This window comes from Panthera pardus, unplaced genomic scaffold (genome assembly GCF_024362965.1).
Source record: "Panthera pardus isolate Hobbes unplaced genomic scaffold, ASM2436296v1 HiC_scaffold_2, whole genome shotgun sequence".
NCBI lineage: Eukaryota > Metazoa > Chordata > Mammalia > Carnivora > Felidae > Panthera > Panthera pardus.
In genome coordinates, this window is record NW_026526765.1 from 28,724,083 (window position 1) to 28,745,389 (window position 21,307).

A 21,307-nucleotide genomic window follows, 5' to 3' on the forward strand; every position below is an offset into this window, starting at 1 on the left:
TGGTGTTGATTCCATCTCAGTGAATCACACTGAGAAACACATGATGTCAGATGGTCCTATCATTAGAGATAACTCTATCGCTTATTTAAGGTGGTGTTCACCAAGATCTTGATTGTAACATTGGTATTTTTTACCCTATAATTAGGAAATGAGATGCAAGGAGACATTTTGAAACTGTATACATATTCTGTTCCTCATCAAATTTTACTCATTCATTTTATCATCTTTTATATTTCTTACCTTTTCAATGATTTTTTTTTTTTTAAATCAACAAAGTCCTCAGAACTGCCATAGTCACTGGGCCTGATGCCTCAGAACTTCACAGGGAGGTCCGGGTTCTGTACTAGAGGTATTGTTGATTACATTTTTTACATTTTTTAAATGTTTATTTATTTTTGAGACAGAGATAGAGACAGACTGTGAGTGGGGAAGGGGCAGGGAGAGAGGGAGACACAGAATCTGAAGCAGGTTCCAGGCTCTGAGCTGTAAGCACAGAGCCCATCAAGGGGCTCGAATTTATGAACCACATGATCATGACCTGAGCTGAAGTTGGATGCTTAACCAATTGACCCACACAGGCACTCCTCTGTGACTACATTTTTAAGAGTGGGAAACTTGAGAAGGAAATTGTGGGAAGTGAAAACCATAGCATCAGCTGTGGCCAAAGACAGCCTCCAGGTCTGACCAGCAAAGGAGGTGCACTCCCAGGACTGACTTGGGACAGAGACCACACAGGTGGAGTCCTGGGAGAGTCACCCCTGCCTAACTGCAGAACAGAGGCCAGGCTTCCTGAGCTTGGAGGTGAGGTGAGAAGAAGATGCAAGAGGAAAACCCAAAATGGAAGAACTGGCCAAGATCTTATGTCATCATGAAAAATGAAAGAACAGAAAGAGGGAAAGAGACTGAGAAGTTTCTGAGAGAGTGAGTATATGAACCAGACTAAGGCCATCTTGAGAAATTCCACCATGATGACTGCTTTGTGACCTAAAGCCTCTTAAATACAGCCCTTCCCCCCCCCCCCCCCATTCTTCTCTTTTGTTTAACTACGCCTGTGAGTAAACCCTCCAGGCAAAGCTTCCTGGATCTGCTCTGGATATGATTCCTCCTGGGTAGCCCCCCAGCAAGTGCTCACCAGCCTTTAGGGCCATAAAAGCAGGTCTGTTAGGGGGTGGGGTTGTGGACATCGACTCATCTTGTGGTATCCCACGAGATGGACAAGCTTCTGTCCATATGTCCCCTTAATAAACCATTTGTCATCAAGCTGGGCTTGTTGGTCTTTTTCTTCAGTTTCATGGCTTCTTCGCTCTTTGAAGGTAGTTTTGCACATACCTCCTTTCCAGGGAACAACAGGAGGAAGTAAGCAGGGTGCTGTGTCTGGAAACAGGGAGTGCAGAGTGCAGTGGAAGGCGCGGCTGTCTGCTGAAGGTGTGGGTCTGAGTGAGGACTTGATTGATGAGAGGCAAGTCAAGAAGCCAAGATCAAATTCACAGACACAGAAAGTAGAACAGAGGTTGCCAAGAGCTTCAGAGGTTGGGATGTGGGTGGTATGGCAGTTATTATTTCATCAGTGCAGTCTGAGTTAAGGAAGATGAAACGTTCTGGAACTGGATGATAGTAATGTTTACACCATAACAAGAATGCCTAATGCCACTAAACTCTATACTTAATGGCTAAAATGGTCAATTTTATGTGCTGTACATATTACCACAATTTTTTTTTTAAAAAAAGATGCCCAAGAGTGTTTCACAAGAACTTTTAAACAGAGACAGCAAACAGTGAAGAGCAATTTGTGTGCCACCCTCAGGTGCCAATATGGGGAAGACACCAGGGCTGCCCTGTGCTGGGGAAAGCCTTCTAGAACCAGTGGCTCCCCAAACACCCTTCAAGGCTGCACCCCCATCAGGCCTTCTTCAGCTTCCTGGCCCCACACAGCCACCTGGCCACCATGCCCAGCAGCTTCCCGCAGAGCCACAGGGTGCCCAGGGTGACCACCAGCAGGAACAAGAAGACGTCCAGCAGGTACTGCTCATGCCACGGCTGCTGCAGGGCATGGGCCTTGAGGTGGGCTGCACCCCCTGTCTGGAGGATGTGATTGATCCAGCCCACCAGCCTCTGGGCAGGGGTCAGGGGGTGGGAGTGCCTGATGATGCTGGCGGCCACCGCTGCTGACTTATACCTGTTGGCAGACACAGAGGTGGGGTGTTACTCAGGTGGTCTCAGAAGTCTTAGAGACCTTGTATCACACACACTCTTCCCTCCACACACAGAAGACTCAGTTTCAAGGAAAAGTTGTTGGCCTGGCCTGGCCTTGCCACAGTCTAGCTGGTTCCACTGAAAAGTTCAAACTGGTGCCTCCATGCAAAGACCATGCTCTATGCTAAATGTGCTAAACTATAAAAAAAAATAATAACTAGCAGGGCTAGTCTCCACCCAAGGAGGCTTATCACAAAGTATAGATATATTATTTTATACATGTATATATATATAAACTTATATGCATAATAAGCAGCTACTTTGTGCCACTGACTGGTTTAGGTGGCATATGTGACTCCGAGGACTGGAGTCCAAGACAAGGCCAGCACTTTCCTGTCCCATCAGAGCACCATTTTGGCCAGCGCTGGTTCCATAGGCTGCAGTCTACACATATGCACAGGACCCCACATTTAGACACGTCGTACCCTTGCTTTATTCTCTCCTGTCACTGTCTTAAAATTGTTAATCTTTATAACAAGGGATCACACATTTCCATTTACTTTGGGCCCTGCAAATTATATACCCAGCCCTGATGCACAGTGTGTAGGGACCATTCCAGCCCAAATGATCCATCACAAGAGCAGCAGATTACAGCCATTAGGGATATAGGTATTTGAATAGCCAATGAAATTTACAAACTCATTCTTCAGAGGCTCGTCAGTGGTCCCACATAGGTCTCTACACTGCCCCCTGGGAGCCTGCTTGGCTCCCGCTCTCTCAAAATAAATAAACTTTAAAAAACAAAACCTTACTTCTCAAAAAGTGAGCATTTGCTACATAAGAGATGCCAAATATAATGAAATGTCTGAGATTATCTGAACTCTGGAGAATAAAAACTTTTCTAGGGCTAAGAATCACAAGATATAGGGGCACTTGGGTGGCTCAGTCAGTTAAGCATCTGACTCTTGATTTCAGTTCAGCTTATAACCTCATTGTTACTGAGTTTGAGCCCACATAGGGCTCTGTGCTGACAATGTGGAGCCTCCTTGGGTTCTCCCTCTCTGCCCTTACCTCACTTGTGCTCTCTATTTCAACACAAATAAGTAAACTTAAAAAAAAAGATCACAAACCCTGTGGTTGTTTTCACTCATCTAACAAAAACTCCTATGGGTCGCCTTTATGCAGGTAATTATAAGTATTGAGGTCTCAGTCACTTTGTGCCCTTGAGACTTTAAGTCATTCAGGCCTTCTTGGTTATAAGGAAGACAGAATAAATATTCCTCTTCACATGAGATCATTGTGCTGGATGAGAATTTACCGAAGACATCATGGGCCCTTTTGCTGACTCACTTAACAGAAATTCATCCCAACTTACTTTGTGGCAGGCCCTGTGCTAAGCCCTGGGAGCACAGGGGAAAACAAGAGACACACTTGGCCCTACAGAGGAGCTTCCTCTTTACTTTCTAGTGTGGGGGACACAAAATAAATTGAAACAGAAAGAAATGGGGTAGTTACTGATCCTGAGAACTGTTAAGGAAAAATGAATTATGACTGAAGAGGGTGAGAGAGGAGTGCATTTAGGACTGTCAGACAAAGACCACCTCTCTGAGGAGAGGACATTGGAGATGAGCCTGACTGCCATGAAGAAGTCAGTCCTTCAAGACAGGAAAGGAGAAGGAAGGATGTTTTAGGAGGCAGCACTGACAAAGGGCCTGAGACAGGAAACGGTGTAGCATACTGGTGGACACAAAGTCAACCTCCTGCCTCACTTGGAATTCTACTATAAGCAGTCCATAAACATAAGACCTCTCAGAGGTCCTGTGTAAGTAGGACAGGGTGCTTAAAACCCTAAGGTGCAAATTGTTCTCAACATCCAACCTAAATTGTCTAGTCTTGCTCTCAGGGAAAACAGGTCAGCTGTTAGCATCACACACATATTATTCCATGTCTTGGAAGTTTCAGCTTTTATTGCAAAAAGAGCCACATGGTGCTCTTTGTGTTTGATGTCTTCATTCAGCCTAAGTGACCACAAGCCCAGAGAGTTCCATACCTCTTGTCTTCTATGACTTGTTTCATCTTCACAGCCAAGGTCTCTTCCTTTATCTGCTTTAATGGGATAGAGACACCAAACTTTTTGGCTTCTACTCGGACCAGGTTTTCTGTCTGGTCTCCAAAGAGGGGAAACCCCACCATGGGCACGCCATGTTGGATGGCCTCCATGATGCTATTCATTCCACCATGGGTAACAAAAAGACGGATGCGTGGGTGAGCTGTTTCAAATAAGAAAGAGAGCACAATATTTCAGAATGAATATTTTCAGAATGAAAAGCTTGAGAAAGCCAGGGCAAGCAGGAAGGGCAGAAGAATATACCAAGAGAATTTCAAGGTCTGTTGGAGCCATTATAAAGATATTTTGCTTGCAATGCATACAAGGTGCATGTACTAACATACAGAATTCCGAGTCTTGCCTTGCATAGTAATTCCTTGCCCTGGGCCAGAACGCAGCTAAGACTCAACACCCAGCGAACTCTCTAGACAATAATGCTAAGCAAGATATAGATATAGATATAGATATAGATATAGATATAGATATAGATATAGATATAGATATATCTGCAGATCTCTCTCTCTCTCTCTCTCTATATATATATATAGCCATCCATCCATCCATCCATCCATCCATCCATCCATCCTACCATTTTTCTATAATCTCAGTGCCTCCCTTTGCTTCTCTCATCTGTTTTGTCATTATCTCTCTCTCTGTCTCTGTCTTTTTCTTTGTCTTGGGCATTCTTTTCTCATCTGCTAACTTATTTCCCTCTTCTCTGAATTCCTGACACATTCATTGACATTGTAATTCATACAGCAATCATAAAACTAATACTGTATGCATTGTCTCCTCAATACACGAGTAACCCCTTGATACCAGAGCCTAGACTGTACACTTGAGTATTTCCATCTCCAGCATTTCTAGTCCACTTTATTTAGAACTAGGATTAATGTTGAAAATGAAGAGTTTGTCTCAGCCTGTGTCATTCAACTGGGATGTGCATCAGAATCTCATTGTCTCTTCCTTAAAAGGAGCATCAGCCATCACAATCATAGACTTCAAGATGTATTACAAAGCTGTAACCATCAAGACAGAATGGCATGGCACAAAAACAGACACACAGATCAATGGAACAGAATAGAGAACCCAGAAATGGACCCACAAACATATGGCCAACTAATCTTTGACAAAGCAGGAAAGAATATCCAATGGAATAAAAACAGTCTCTTCAGCAAATGGTGCTGTGAAAACTGGACAGCGACATGCAGAAAAATGAACCTGGACCACTTTCTTAAACCATACACAAAAATAAACTCAAAATGCATGAAAGACAGGAAGCCATCAAAACCCTCGAGGAGAAAGCAGGCAAAAACTTCTTTGACCTCAGCCGCAGCAATTTCTTACTCAACACTACTCCGGAGGCAAGGGAAACAAAAGCAAAAATGAGCCATTGGGACTCATCAAAATAAAAAGTTTCTGCCCAGTGAAGGAAACAATCACCAAAAGTAAAAGGCAACCGACAGAATGGGAGAAGATACTTGTAAATGACATATCAGATAAAGGGTTAGTATCCAAAATCTATAGAGAACTTATCAAACTCCACACCCCAAAAAACAAATAATCCAGTGAAGAAATGGGCAAAAGACATGAATAGACACTTCTCCAAAGAAGACATCCAGATGGCCAACTGACACATGAAAAAATGCTCAACCTCACTCATCATCAGGGAAATACAAGTCAAAACCACACTGAGCTACCACCTTATACCTGTCAGAATGGCTAACACGAACAACTCAGGCAACAACTGATGTTGGCAAGGATGCAGAGAAAGAGGATCTCTTTTGCCCTCTTGGTGGGAATGCAAACTGGTGCAGCCACTCTGGAAAACAGTATGGAGGTCCCTCAAAAAACTAAAAATAGAACTACCCTACAACCCAGCAATTGCACTACTAGGCATTTATCCACGGGATACAGGTGTGCTGTTTTGAAGGGACACATGCACCCCCATGTTTATAGCAGCACTATCAACAACAGCCAAAGTACAGAAAGAGCCCAAATGTCCATTGATGGATGGATGGATAAACAAGATGTGGTATATATATACAATGGAGTATTGCTTGGCAATCAAAAAGAATGAAATCCTGCCATTTGCAACTATGTGGATGGAACTAGAGGGTATTATGCTAAGCGAAATTAGAGAAAGACAAATATCATATGACTTCACTCATATGAGGACTTTAAGATATAAAACAGAACACATAAGGGAAGGGAAGCAAAAATAATATAAAAACAGGGAGGGGGACAAAACATAAGAGACTCTTTTTTTTTAATATTTTTTTAAGGTTTATTTATTTTTGAAACAGAAACAGAGACAGAGGGGGAGTGGGGGAGGGGCAGAGAGAGAGGGAGACAGAATCTGAAGCAGGCTCCAGGCTCCGCGCTGTCAGCACAGAGCCCGACGTGGGGCTCGAACTCACGAATCATGAGATCATGACCTGAGCCAAAGTCAGACGCTCAACCGACTGAGCCACCCAGGCGCCCCAAGAGACTCTTAAATAGAGAACAAACTGAGGGTTGCTGGAGGGGTCATGGGAGGGGGGGATGGGATATATGTATAACGGGCTTAAGGAATCTACTCCTGAAATCATTATTGCACTTGTCAAAGGACCACTTTGACAACAGCTTTGTCATTCTTTTTAATTACAAAAGCCACGTAAGTCCATTATCTAAAAACTGGAAAATATAGAGAAACATTTTTGAAAAAAGCTTCTGCTATCTCACAGACACTATAACCCTTACTCCCATTATGCTCTTGCTTAACAACTCCCTCCCCCTACCCTATAACCAAGACCCACCCTCCTATCAAGTAAAGTCTCCTGCAATCTGGCCTGGCTATATTTACACAACTGAGAATTCTGATCCAGTCTAGCTAGAGTCACCAAGGGAACCCAGAGTCATGCCTATCTTACTTTTACTTTAACACTTTGAGCTACTTGTTCTCTCCAGCTGGAACACCTTCCTCCCTAGCTCCATCCCTAAAAAACCCTACCACCAACTCAAAGCCCATCTAGTCCATGAATCATTCCCCAACTCTCCCTGCTCACTGAGTACAAGGTCAGTAGAGGAAGCATAGACACTTGGGTACCTGGAAGACCCAGGTCACATCAGGGCTTTCCCCAGCTCTGCAGTGAATGGTAGTGGGAAAGTCACTTACACACCACCTAAGTTTCTGTCTTCTCTGTTATAAAAATGGAGATCATCATACTTCCTTCCAGGTGGCAAGATATTATTATATAAGATAAATTGCATAAAATGGCAACACAGTGCTGATAGGCAAAAGGAAGCCAACTCAGCTCCCTTCCACTTAATAGCTTCTATTGCAGAAAAATAAATAAGTAAAAAAAAAAAAAAAGAATAAATAAAAACTTCTATGGCAGAAGAGCATCCGGGTGGTGCAGTTGCTTAAGCGTCTGACTCTTGATTTTGGCTCAGGTCATGATCTCATGGTTCTTGAGTTCGAGCCCCGCTTTGGGGTTTGTGCTCACAGTGTAGACCCTGCTTGGGATTCCTACCCCTACCCTGCTCATGATCATTTTCTCTCTCTCTCTCACTCTCTCTCTCTCTCTCTTATAAATAAGCATTAAAAAAAACCCTTCTATTGCAGTAGTCTGAGTTTATGGATTCAAACCAACTTAGCAGTTTTCACAATTTACAACGCCCAGGCCTAACCCCAGATCAATCAAATCAGAAGATGGGCTGAGGATGCTGGAGATGATGTCTGCAGTTCTTACCACCCAGTCCTACCTTGGTTACACACTCATAGTGTTGTGCATTTCATTGAGAATAACGCATCTCTTTTAACAATTCTCCCATTTAATGGATTCTTGCCACGTAGCTACTATACACAGGATCATGCAAAACGCACATGAAAATATCAACTTCTTAAAAGGCTTATGCCAGGGTGCCTGGCTGGCTCATTTGGAAGAGCATGCTCTTCTTGACCTCAGGGTGCTGAGTTCAAGCCCCATGCTGTATGTAGACATAGTAAAATTAAACTAAAATAAAGAGCTTAGCCTACCAAGGCCAGGACTAAAGAGGACACTCAGTGTACCATTTAAGGAGGCCCTCAATCTCAGGGTTGTGCAAGTCCTAACGCTATCATTGCATGGTGCTAAAAATGAGTACGCCCTTAAAAAGCATGTCCTAGGCGCCTTACTTGCCTCACCCTACTTCCTTCCCAGGATTCCACTGGCAGGGCAGTCACCAACTCTGTGCTGAAGACCTCTGCATGAAGCCCACATGGGGAGCTACAGTTTCACTTACTTGTGGTACTGGTGTTACAGGTCTGGCCATTAAACCTCCAACATACACAGTGTTGGGAAGCAGGGGCCTAGCAAATTCAAGGGCAAAGTCAGAGTTAACAAACCACAGCTCTGCTTTCTTCAGAAGATGAGACAAAACTGGCCTAGAGCCTTCCGGGAAATGTTCCTTGATGGTATTGTCATATGCAGACTGGATTTGTCTTTGCTTCATGGTGAAATCAAAGAACATCAGAAAATTCTTCACTCGGCCCCAGAAGTCCATGTGGTCTGTTAGCAAAGAATGCAATACTGGCACATAAGACAGAGGGTTTGGTAGTCCAAAATCCATAGCACCAAATGAGGAAGAGAGAATGGACACAAATGGTTTTCTAAGCTTTTCAGCAACCAGGAAAGGACAGTAGTCAAAATTTTCAACTATCACTAGGTCAAAGTTCTCATTCTTTAAGGAATCCATGATATCACTTCTCCTTAGAAAATGGCTGCACTGAAGCCCTACTTGTTCCATTAATTTTAAGAATTTTCCAAATGTGTATCTATAAGAAAGAGAAAAACGGTAAACATTCATTGGATGTGTTAATTCCACAATACATAAAAGAATCTTGGGCTACAAATAAATATCCCAGATAAGCAAGACCACACCTAGCAGCAGCCCACCTATTCCACCACTGCCCATTAGTACCATCATCTCAGGCACTCTAAGCAGATGTTCTGCTCTTGAGAGGGTTCCCTTCCTCCCCTCCTCTTCCCTCCTTTATCCACATCCCAAGTACTTTTTATGCCGGTTTCTTAAAAAAAAATGTTCCTTGAGTTCTGGTATCTTGAAATCCACGGGCACAATTAAATTGTGTTAACCAGGAACAAATCACCACCAATGGACCTTCTGCTCTGGGAACCTTCTCTCACCATAGCACACCTCACAAATCTCCTTTTATTTGATAAAGTCTATAACTTCCTATTAACTTTCTTTTACATACTGACTTTTTATGAGTGATTTTCTTATTTACTTAGCCAAACCGTGGACATAACTTGATGACACAGTTCCATAAATATTAACTATACAGGCCATTTTTAAAAATCACTGTATGTTCTGAACGTGACAGATCACCTCACCCAAGGGACTATTTTATAATTTTAGAGTCAAAACTCAGCCAAAATGGGAATTCCACATTTCTGTGACCACCACCAAGCAATGAAAGAAGAGAGAGAAGAGAAGAGAAGAGAAGAGAAGAGAAGAGAAGAGAAGAGAAGAGGGGAGGGGAGGGGAGGGGAGAAGAGGGGAGAAGAGGGGAGAAGAGGGGAGAAGAGGGGAGAAGAGGGGAGAAGGAGAGGAAAGCAGAGGAGAGGAGACAAGAGGAGAGGAGACAAGAGGAGAGGAAAGGAGAGGAAAGGAAAGGAAAGGAAAGGAAAGGAAAGGAAAGGAAAGGAAAGGAAAGGAAAAGTAAGTCCTGGTAAATAAACATATTATTAGCTTCTCTATTTCAATGTAGGTTGAAGTGTCCAGAGAAGATAATGACAAAGAATATGAACATATAATTAAGACTTTGCCTATGAGAATATTCCAGGGGCCTATCTCCTTGCAATGCTTTCCCATCACTGCCTATATAGAATATGACTGTTTCCTTCCTGTTTATACAATCCACAGAGAAATAGGTAAGGATGTCCACTGTACTTTAAGGTATCAGAGTTAACAGGTGCAAGAGTTCAAGATATCAGGGGCCTCCTGACTGCATGGAGGACCAAGAGAATCAACACCCTGGCATCCCTGTAATTGTACTGTACCCATTGTACCCCAGATAGAGAAGACCCAGAGGCAGAGAACTTATTAGCTATATACAGAACTTGGCCTGACATTTAGAATGAACTTCAAGTTGGGAATGCAAGCTGGTGTAGCCACTCTGGAAAACAGTATGGAGGTCCCTCAAAAAACTAAAAAGAGAACTACCCTATGACCCAGCAATTGCACTACTGGGTATTTATCCAAGGGATACAGGTATGCTGTTTCAAAGGGACACATGCACCCCCATGTTTATAACAGCACTATCAACAATAGCCAAAGTATGGAAAGAGCCCAAAAGGCCATTGATGGATGAATGGATAAAGAAGATGTGGTATATATATATACAATGGAGAATTACTTGGCAATCAAAAAGAATGAAATCTTGCCATTTGCAAATACGTGGATGGAACTAGAGGGTATTATGCTAAGTGAAATTAGTCAGAGAAAGACAAATATATGACTTCACATGAGGACTTTAAGAGACAAAACAGATGAACATAAGAGAAGAGAAGTAAAAATAATATAAAAACAAGGAGGGGGACAAAACAGAAGAGATTCATAAATATGGAGAACAAACTGAGGATTGCTGGAGGGGCTGTGGGAGGGGGGATGGGCTAAATGGTTAAGGGGCACTAAGGAATCTACTCTGGAAATCATTGTTGCACTATATGCTAACTAATTTGGATGTAAATTTTAAAAAATAAAAAATAAAATTTAAAAATAAATAAATAAATGAAATAAAATAAAATAATGTATCAGCATTGGTTCAAAAACTGTAACAAGGGGCACCTGGGTGGCTCAGTCGGTTGAGTGTCCAACTTCAGCTCAGGTCATAATCTCGCAGCTCATGAGTTCGAGCCCCGTGTCAGGCTTTGTGTTGACAGCTCGGAGCCTGGAGCCTGTTTCAGATTCTGTGTCTCCCTCTCTCTGCCCCTCCCCTGCTCATGCTCTCTCTCTCTCTCTCTCTCAAAAATAAACATTAAAAAATAAAATTTAAAAAATCCTTTAAAAAAAAAACTGTAACAAGTATACCACACTAAAGTAGAATGTTAATAATATACCGACTTATGGGAATTCTCTGTACCATCTTCACAATTTTTAAAAATATATGTAAGAATGTTGTTAAGAAATGAAAGTTGTTAATAAAAATAAATTATAAGAAAAATAAAGAATTAACTTCAAGTTATACAGTGGAAGTGACTGTCTAAAATCCTTCTCTGCTATGCATTTTTTGAAGATTTCACATAGCAAAGGAATGATAACCAGATATTGTAGATACTACAATAGTGCTGTAAAAATTTCCATATATAGCTCATTAAGCATGCTTAAATTTTTTTTCCACATACCAACTAACATTTTATTTTATTTTATTTTATTTTCAATATATGAAGTTTATTGTCAAATTGGTTTCCATACAACACCCAGTGCTCATCCCAAAAGGTGCCCTCCTCAATACCCATCACCCACCCTCCCCTCCCTCCCACCCCCCATCAACCCTCAGTTTGTTCTCAGTTTTTAAGAGTCTCTTATGCTTTGGCTCTCTCCCACTCTAACCTCTTTTTTTTTTTTTCCTTCCCCTCCCCCATGGGTTTCTGTTAAGTTTCTCAGGATCCACATAAGAGTGAAACCATATGGTATTTGTCTTTCTCTGTATGGCTTATTTCACTTAAGCATGCTTAAAATTAAGCTAATAAATAGAAAACAGTGTTTAAGAATCCATGGTTACCCATGCCTGTTTACAAAAATATTAAATGAAGGGAGAAGAGACAAAGCCTATATTTAATATAACTAACAGCACAAGATTATATAGACTAAGTGTCAAATGAATAGATTAGATCAGTTCTAGACAGGAAGGACTGTGGTCTCCCAGTTGAGGGAGGAAAAAAGACTTTATGAGAAAAGTCAAATGTAAGCAAGACCTACACTAGTAAGTAGAATTTTCAGGTAGAAAGAAGGCAAGGCCACTATAATTAAGTTAGGAACGGAAGTTTGTCTTTCCACATTAATGTCTAAGATTAAGCAGTTATGTGCTCCTTTCCATTCAGATGAAACAAAGGACTCATGTCTTATTTTGCACGAGGTTCACTGCATTTTTAAAAGGACCTTACATGGCCAAAAATAAAAAAAATAAGTAAAAGGACTTTACATAGCCAGATGTTCAACTACTACAAAACCAGTGTTCATAATTCTTCCCTCCAATACTAGAATATGTGTGAAGAAAAGGAGGAAAAGTAAGTGGCTCTCATTTCCCTATCAACAGTGAGAGGCTGAGGTACCTGTGCTTTTGTGGTGGGGAGGTTATAAACAAAGATTGTAAGAGAGGTGTTGAAAGGAAGTCCCAGAAAGATCAACCTCTACTTGCTACAGAAATCCATTCATGGAAGAGGCACAGTACAGAGCAAAGAAGAATCTCGAGTGACTGCACTGGATGAATTGGTGTAAATACTTGTTTCCCTAACCATCCACTCATCGTCTATTCCTTCATCCATCCACCCATCCGTCCATCCCTGTCTTACGTATACAGGCCAAGCATCCAGGCATCCATCCATTCATTTGTATTGCTAAAATAGTGACTCTTTGGTTCAAAGACATTTGAATCAATTACCTGCCACCCAAAGCTTCTTCGATAAAAAAATCAAAATTATTCTTCAATCTTTTGTTATAGTCTTCAGGTGGAAGCCAAGGGATAACTTGGTATGATATCTCCTTCTCTTTAAAATCTAGAAAACACCCATGGGTTAAAAATGTGAAATATGCTGCAAACCATGGATTAACATTAGCATGATAATATCATCATGTGTTTGCTTAAATAATTCTATATTTATAGAATGTTTGCCTTTTGATATATTTTTGTATGGTTTGGTTGCATTCTCATTCATTTAATCTTATAAAATGATTAACATCTATGGAGAATCTTACACTGATTGAGGAGTGCTTTTCAATTTAAAGTTATAGAAGCTTCCATTTAAAGCCTCCATAAGGCATACCTATTTGTCCTATTTTACAGGTCAGAAAACAAAGTGAATTGAAGTTAAGACAATTTGTCAAGGTTGCACACATAGGAAGTACAGTCTTTGTATTTCAGTACAGGTCTGTTTGATTCCAGAGCCTCTGCTCCTTCTGTTTTAGAAAAACTCATTTTCATTATTTAGAGTGATAAATCCAAATAGTTTTTTGATTCAGTAAAAAGTACTAAAAAGCTTCTATAAAATACTAGACCGCTGTACCTCTACTTACCAACATGGTTTCTCCCATATACCCATGTGTAATAAAAAGTCTGAGTCCACTTTTGATGTTTGACTGCTGACAGTTTTCAAGCCCTATCTCCCATGCCCTCTTTTATGCTTCTTCACCTGGGCAAACTAGTAAGAGAGTCAGCATGTTCCCTCTCTTGACCCTAGTGGGAGTTTCAAACCATGCAAGGAAGGCCAATGAGGGGGAACCCTCAACACATCCCAACTCTCTACTCACAATAAAAACTCAAACTAGTCATCCCTCCAGCCTCTAGAAAGCCATATTTCAGATTTTCTTAGGAGCCTGTCCTACTCTTCCAAAAAAACATGCCCTACTATTTGAGTAATAAAAGTTTCATACCCTATTATGTATGTGAGCTTTCATCAGTCATAACATTCAAAAGAATAGAGCATATCTTTGGGTGGGGGCATCATCTTCTACTACCATATTCTACTCTCTGGACCTCAAACCCTTATGTACATATCACATAAAAATTACATTCACACCACCCCAACATTCCAACTAGTTTCAATCCGTCACATCATCAATTCATAGTTCATTCCATGCTCAAGCATTCCATGCTCAAGGATTGGAAGAAAAAACATTGTTAAAACATCTATGCTCCCCAAAGCAATCTATACATTTGATGCAATCCCTATCAAAATACTACCAGCATTCTTTGCAGAGCAGGATCAAATAATCCTAAACTTTTTATGGAACCACAAAAGACACCAAATAGACAAAGCAATCCTGAAAAAGAAAAAACTGGAGGCATCAAGATTCTGTATTTCAAGGTATCTCACAATGCTGTAGACATCAAGAGGGTATGGCAGTGGCACAAAAATAGACACAAAGATCAGTGGAACAGTACAGAAAACCCAGAAATGGACCCACCACTATATAGCCAAGTCATCTTCAAGAAAACAGGAAAAGAGACAATGGAAAAAAGACAGTCTCTTCAACAAATGATGCTGGGAAAACTGAATGGAGACATGCAGAAGAATGAAATGGACCACTTTCTTACTTCATACACAAAAATAAATTCAAAATGGATGAAACACCTAAATGTGAGACAGGAAACCATCAAAATCCTAGAGAACACAGGCAGCAACCTCTTTGACCTTAAGTGGAGCAACTTCTTACTAGACATATCGCTGAAGGCAAGGTAAACAAAAGCAACAATGAACTACTGGGATTTCATCAAGATAAAAAGCTTCTGCACAGTGAAGGAAATAATCAACAAAACTAAAAGGTAACCTACAGAATGGGAGCAGATATTTGCAAACAACATATCTGATAAAGGTTTAGTATCCAAAATCTATAAAGAACTTAACAAACTCAACACCCAAAAACCAAATAATTCAGTTAAGAATTGGGCAGAAGACATGAATAGACACTTTTCCAAAGAAGACATCCAGAAGACTGACAGACACATGAAAAGATGCTTAACATCACTCATCATCAGAGAAATACAAGTCAAAAGCACGATGAGATAATCACCTCACACCTGTCACAATGGCTAAAATTAACAACACAGGAAACAAGAGCTGTTGGTGAGGATGTGGAGAAAGCACTGCAATGCCAGTGGGAATGCAAACTGGTGCAGCCACTTTAGAGAACAGTATGGAGGATCCTCAAAAAACTAAAAATAGAACTACTCTATGATCCAGCAATTGCACTATGAGGTATTTACCCAAAGGATACAAAAATACTGATACGAAGGCATACATGCACCTGATGTTTAAGGCAGCATTATCAACAATTGCCAAACTATGGAGGAGTCCACATGTCTATCGTCTGAGGAATGGATAAAGAAGATGTGAGATATATATCTCATATATATATATATATATATATATGGTATACACACATACACACAATGGATTACTACTCGGCCATCAAAAAGAATGAAATCTTGCCATTTGCAATGACGTGGATGGAGCTAGAGTGTATTATGCTAAGTGAAATAGGTCAGTCGGAGAAAGACAAATACGATATGGTTTCATTCATATGTGGCATTTAAGAAACAAAACAAACCATCATTTTGGAACAGTAGGGGAAGAGAAGAGAAGAAACAAACCACAAGGCACTCTTAATGATAGAGAATAAACTGAGGGTTGATGGAGGGAGATGGGTGAGAGATGGGGAGATGGGTGATATATACTAAGAAGAGCACTTGTGTGATGAGCACTGGGTGTTGTATGTAAGTGATAAATCACTGAATTCTACCTCTGAAACCAATACTGTACTGTATTTTAACTAACTAAAATTTAAATTAAAAAAAGAAAGAAAATAAACCCTTAAAGCAAAGACAGTTATTGTGACCTGAAGGCCACTAAACAAGAGGATTCCCCACAGTCCTCCACCAATACCACGTCACAGGCACAAATAACAGTGGGTGTGTTGTTTCCTAAGGTTGGAAGACAGACTAGTCTACACACAGACCAAGAAGCACCTCTGGATGGTTAAATTTGAAGAAATTCTAAGAACGTTTCCTCCAAAAAGGTCATCCCCACACTTGCTTTCCAAACACTCTGTTAAACCTTTACTTTGGATCAAGATCAGGCTTCATATTAAATGATGGTATTAATGTGAAAACATCTATCCCAGTGCTAGTTACATAGTAAATGTTAGATTCTCAAAATGCATGGCAACTGCCAAAATAGTTTTCAATCAATCTAAAATTTTAATTTAACTTAATTACATTTATAACTTTTATTAAATTTAATTACAATTTCCAAAATCAAGAAGCTACATTGAAAATTACTACATTACAGCTATTTAATCATGTCTGTCATCAAGGCAGATACAAAGAGATACGTATATAAATAATGTTCAGTGACAAATCCAGAACCTAATTTAGAAAAAGATTAAAATGATCTTAAGTAGGGACTCAAATAGATATTTATACATCAGTTTTCAAAGCAACATTATCCACAATATCCAAAAGGTGGAAATAACACAAATGACCATTGACAGATGGCCGGATTAACAAAATAAAGTGTATGTACTTTAATGGAACATTATTCAGCCTTAAAAAGAAAAGAGATTGTGATCCATACACCAACATGAGTCTTAAAGACATGATGTAAAGTGAAATGAGACAGACACAAAGAGACAGATATTGTATATTTCTACTTAAATGAGGTATCTAGAATAGTCAAATATTTTGAGAAGTAGAGTAGAGTAGTGGTAACCAAGAGTAGTGGTTACCATTCCTGTCTGAGATGATGAAAATGTTCTAGAGTGATGGTTGCACAACAATGTGAATGTACTTAAAGTCACTAAACTGTCCAAAACAAAATGTTTAGTGATCAATTTTATGCTGTGTATATTTTACCACAATAAATATCTTAGAAGAAATTTTCACAGTAAAAAAAAAATTTGTTTTTAATAAAATCTAAACAACAACAAAGGCTGATCACCTTCAAAATTTTATAATTTCTCAGAATTTTATTCCTCAAAGATGCTGATTAAAATTGAATCTTTTTTAAATCAAAGCCTGAGAAAACTACAGATAGAGCAATCCAGAGCTTAAAGTCCTAAAGCCACCCAACACTATTATTAGCCTGCCATATGACCTTGGGCAATTCATTTCAGTTCTCTGGGTTGCTGATGTCTTGTCTGTCAACAGAGAAGAGTTGATAAGATTTCCTTGCTCATTTTGACTAACATTCATTGGATTCGATGATTCAGTTAAGAACATCCAACATCATTATCCACAAACTCATGGGCAGTCATTGATTTTTCAAGAAAACAAAATCATCTCAATTATGGGATCTGATCTCACCTGCCTAAATAAGGGGCTTCCTGAGAGACCTTTCTTAAATTTCAGTTATCATAGGAAGAAAAGTAATCTCTGATATAAAAAAAAAAAAAGAATGATCCTTTCCTATTAGAAATCTTATATATGGATGAACACTTCTGTTCACATATTTTCAAGCTATGTTATGAAGTGCCATTTACCAAAATAACCTGTAATAATATGTGGACTGTTGGTTGGGATGAAGGTAAGGGAGGAAAATATGAGACTACAGAGTGTGGAGTGCTGGTAGACATAGCCAGCAAGTTTTACAACACTTTACTTAAATGCACGCGCGCGCGCACACACACACACACACACACACACACACACACACACTTTTCATTGTTTGGGTCCAATTAGATTTTAAAAACACTTTTCTGAGCCCATTTATGCAAAAGGCATTGTTGCTTCACTCTACACTTTGCATAGAGCAGAAGGAATCAAGGATTAGTGGGAAAAGATACCTGATATGAATGAATTCCCTCTCTGGTGAAGCATGGTGACATTATGACCATGATCTTGAAGAATCTGAGACACCCGGTCCAGCAGCAGATGATGGCTCCCACCTAGGAACAATTCACAACTGCATCTTTGTAATCATGAGAATAGAGTGCCTGAAGTTGATGGGGTGATAGAGCCAAGACATGAGAGATAGAGAACAGAAAGATGACGGTGAGTAGAGGAAGATCAGCTTCATCAGTCACGCTGCCCATCTCCATCTGGGTAAGGCACAGCCACTCACCCTGAGCCTACTTGCCCAAACCCTTGACCTTGGCAAACCTCCCTCTGATTCTTTTGTGTGACTCTGGTCACAAAAGTGACCAAACATCAGTGTGATGAGCCTCTCTGTGCTTAGGCTTTAAGGAGTTCCTGATTCTAAGCACATGCTGATTCTAGCCAGGCCTTATGGACACTTGGTGCCCTACAGAAATAACTGTACTGATGCAAAGTTTGGCACAGTGCTATATATGAGTGTGAAGGACTCCTAGCGGAAAATTAATCAGAGCATTTCTGGAATCCTTCTCTCTGGAAGTTTAGGCTAATGTGAGGGCCAAAACATGGGAACTTAACATCAGTCCAGGAAAGAGCCACTGGAGCAAAGGAGAGAGAGACACCACTTAGAGCCAAAATTCTTCAGATTCAAATATATTTGGCAGGAGGCTTCTCAGTTGGGGTCTGCATTTTGCTGAATATCAAATTAAGGCATTCAGAATAATTGTGGACCCTTCCAGTGGAACTGCAGGATCCTGTATGCATGAGAGACTGAGACACCACCCATCCTAGAAATATCCTGGGATCCCAAGGAAACAGAGTATGACCCCCTGGGGAGGTACAGTTTCTATCACATCAAGTTGTATCTAAAACCATATGCTACCAGGGGCCATTTTTATGGAATCTATGAGTCTCAGCAATAGTCAAAGCCAGACCACACGGGAAGGAATAGAATTTGCCCAAGCTGGGAACTGGGGGTTGTTTGGAAGATGAAGGTCCCATGATGATTGGGTCAGCTCACATGGATGTGAAACCACAGTAATAAAAAAGTTTAAAAAAGAACTACAGCAATAGTGTGCATCTAGTTTCTTATACTCTAGTTTTTAATAGCTATACTTGTGTTGCCCTGAGGTAACACAAATTACATAAAACATGAACCCTATCCCCTCAGACTCCCTGCTCTGACTCTACCTTTAACCCATGCAGGAAATGGATTCTGGAGAGAAGGCTTCCTGCACCTGCACAGGCAGCCATTCCTAAAGGTCTTGGTGAGCACAGTGCATTCTGGAACAGAGGCAGGGCTTCAGTGCCTCCAAACCACACCTTCCTCCCCACCTCACAGAGTCCAGAGGACATGTACTTACAAGAAGCGAGGGAGTGCTTTTGTGTCACTGCTACTAACAATCAGAAAGAAAACTAAATGAATAAAAAAGGAATTCAAATGCAGTTACAGGGTTTCTTAAAGAGTGATTTTTAAAACTACCCACTAAAAGTGCATGAGATTGGAAGCTGTGAAAAGGCTGCTCCTGGGCTGAGAGAGCGGAGTAAATTCCTGCTGTGTGCCTTTAAGGAGGTCCAGCGTGCTCTGGCAAAGGTGCCCGACCCTTAAGTTTCTTGTTCAGGAAAACACTGTGGGGCTAAATGAGATGATTCAGCGTCCTTCCAGCTCTAAGATCCCCCGATTCCCAGTGACCTATACAGTCAAGTGACCTAAAAGAGCCCCCTGTGAGTTGAAATACAATGTTGGGGAAGCTCCATCCTAGGATGACCCTTCATCCTGGTATGATTTTCCTTTTCATCTGCTAGTCCCTTTGGTGCAAAAGTAAAGGAGATAAAACTGAGGCCACAAAATGCAAAATTAACAGTCCCTCAAGTCCTTCAAACACTTCCAGCCCCACGGGTGAAAAGGAGTGGGCACTGGAGAGACCTGAACGCCCAGGGTCCACTCCCCAACCCTGGCCAGTTCTCTAGATTTTCTCTGGATGAAAACACCCTCCTAACTGTTATTGAAATGCCTTCCCTTCTCCAATTGGCTCCCATGCAGCCTCAGAAAATCCGTGCTGCTGTCCCCGTGAGCTCTTCCCTGGGCCTCCAAGAGCCTGCAAATTCTCCCCCCCGCCCCGACCCTGTCTCTGTCGACAATTGCTGCACACCCCTGAGAAGCTTAGGGTGAGCCTCTGAATGTCCAAACCACCCTGGGGAAGACGCTGCCCTGCGTCTCGAGCACAGGGAGGGATCTCAAACCTCTCGCCCCATCCCTGTGCCTTGCAGAGCTAGTCTGAATAGGAAGAAAGAGGAAAGGGTATTCTACTTTCTCCAGAAGTATCTTCTTCACCCCTACATGAGGCAGGGGCTCCTCATGCCCCAACAACCCCCTCCCGCCTCTCCCTCCTGCAGCCTGGGACCCAAGCGCTGCCTGGAAAACCCCACAGAGTGACCCTTTGGCCCAGGGCTATGTGCCTGAGCCTTCACGCAGGTAGAGTCTGGGACGAGCCTGTGTCTGATTCTCCAGCCACGCACTCACCCACCAAAGACAGGGTTAGGATCTTGGCGGCCTCAGAGAGCAGGAACCCGGGCAGAAGGAAGCCAGCTAGCAGCAGCACCCACTGCCCCGCCATGCTCACTCCTGTACCAGCTGCGGAGCCCGGTCCTGTGCCCAGAGCCTGCACCCCGCGCCCCACACAGTAACCTGTGCGCCCTGGGGACACGCACTGCACTGGCAGCCAAGGAGATGCGCTGGCAGGCAGCTTGGGAAGAGGTGAGAGGTGGATCCTGCCTGTCGTCTCTTTCTGTCTGTGACTTCTTGCCCTTCTGCTCCTCCTCCCCGGGTGTTTGCTCCACTGGCTAATATGTCCTCACCCTCCCTAACCTCAGGCATCTGGCAGAAGGAAGGAGGGGTTAGTGAGCTCTCCTTAACCCCTCTCCTTCCATGGAATCACTACACTCTCTGCGGAGAACATACTCTGAACCAGGAATGGCAGGGACTTCAGGAAGTCACTTCTAAGATAGTGCCACCCCCAGGTGACTCAGACCCATCTCCGTTTTAGAGACTCTTCCATGAATTTTCCCACCTCCTAACTGCACTATTGACCTCATACTGTCATCCCCATGCCCCATTTCCCCAGGTACCTGCTTAAAATCTCTGCGAGTCTTCCAATCTCAAGACACCGCTCCCTGGAAGGAGTTGTGTCTACTCTCTAGAAGTCAATCCCCAAGAGAAGTCCACCTATCATTCCTGGACTGTATTCTGAGGACCTCTTAAGGAGGTCATTTATTTATGAAGACGTGCTAGAGTCCTAACTCCACAAGTCCAAGTCTTTATTTACCTGAAGGTTTGAACCTCTACTGCTGAGACTATAATTCCAATGAGCATCATAAAATAGGACTAGGGATATTTCTACAATCTCCTCAGGCACAAACTGAGGACATCTTGT

The 21,307-nt window shown here is 41.7% G+C and overlaps 1 protein-coding gene across 1 annotated transcript; it reads right to left on the minus strand.

Annotated features, from left to right (window-relative positions):
- Positions 1-1,663: 1,663 nt before the first annotated feature.
- Positions 1,664-20,698, minus strand: LOC128778375 (UDP-glucuronosyltransferase 3A2-like). Its single transcript, XM_053907663.1, has 6 exons — positions 20,398-20,698; positions 17,846-17,947; positions 12,948-13,062; positions 8,508-9,098; positions 4,244-4,492; positions 1,664-2,176 (listed from the first exon to the last, which is right to left on the minus strand). The coding sequence occupies exons 1-6, from the start codon at positions 20,489-20,491 to the stop codon at positions 1,900-1,902; spliced, it is 1,428 nt and encodes a 475-aa protein (XP_053763638.1). The 5' UTR covers positions 20,492-20,698; the 3' UTR covers positions 1,664-1,899.
- Positions 20,699-21,307: the final 609 nt, after the last annotated feature.

Coding starts and splice junctions, on each gene's coding strand:
- LOC128778375 (XM_053907663.1), bottom strand. CDS start 20,491: ATGGCGGGGCAGTGGGTGCTGCTGCTAGCTGGCTTCCTTCTGCCCGGG. Junction 17,948..20,397: donor CCTAACCCTGTCTTTGGTGG/GTGAGTGCGTGG, acceptor AATTGTTCCTAG/GTGGGAGCCATCATCTGCTG. Junction 4,493..8,507: donor AGGTCTTCAGCACAGAGTTG/GTGACTGCCCTG, acceptor TTCATTCTGAAA/TATTGTGCTCTCTTTCTTAT.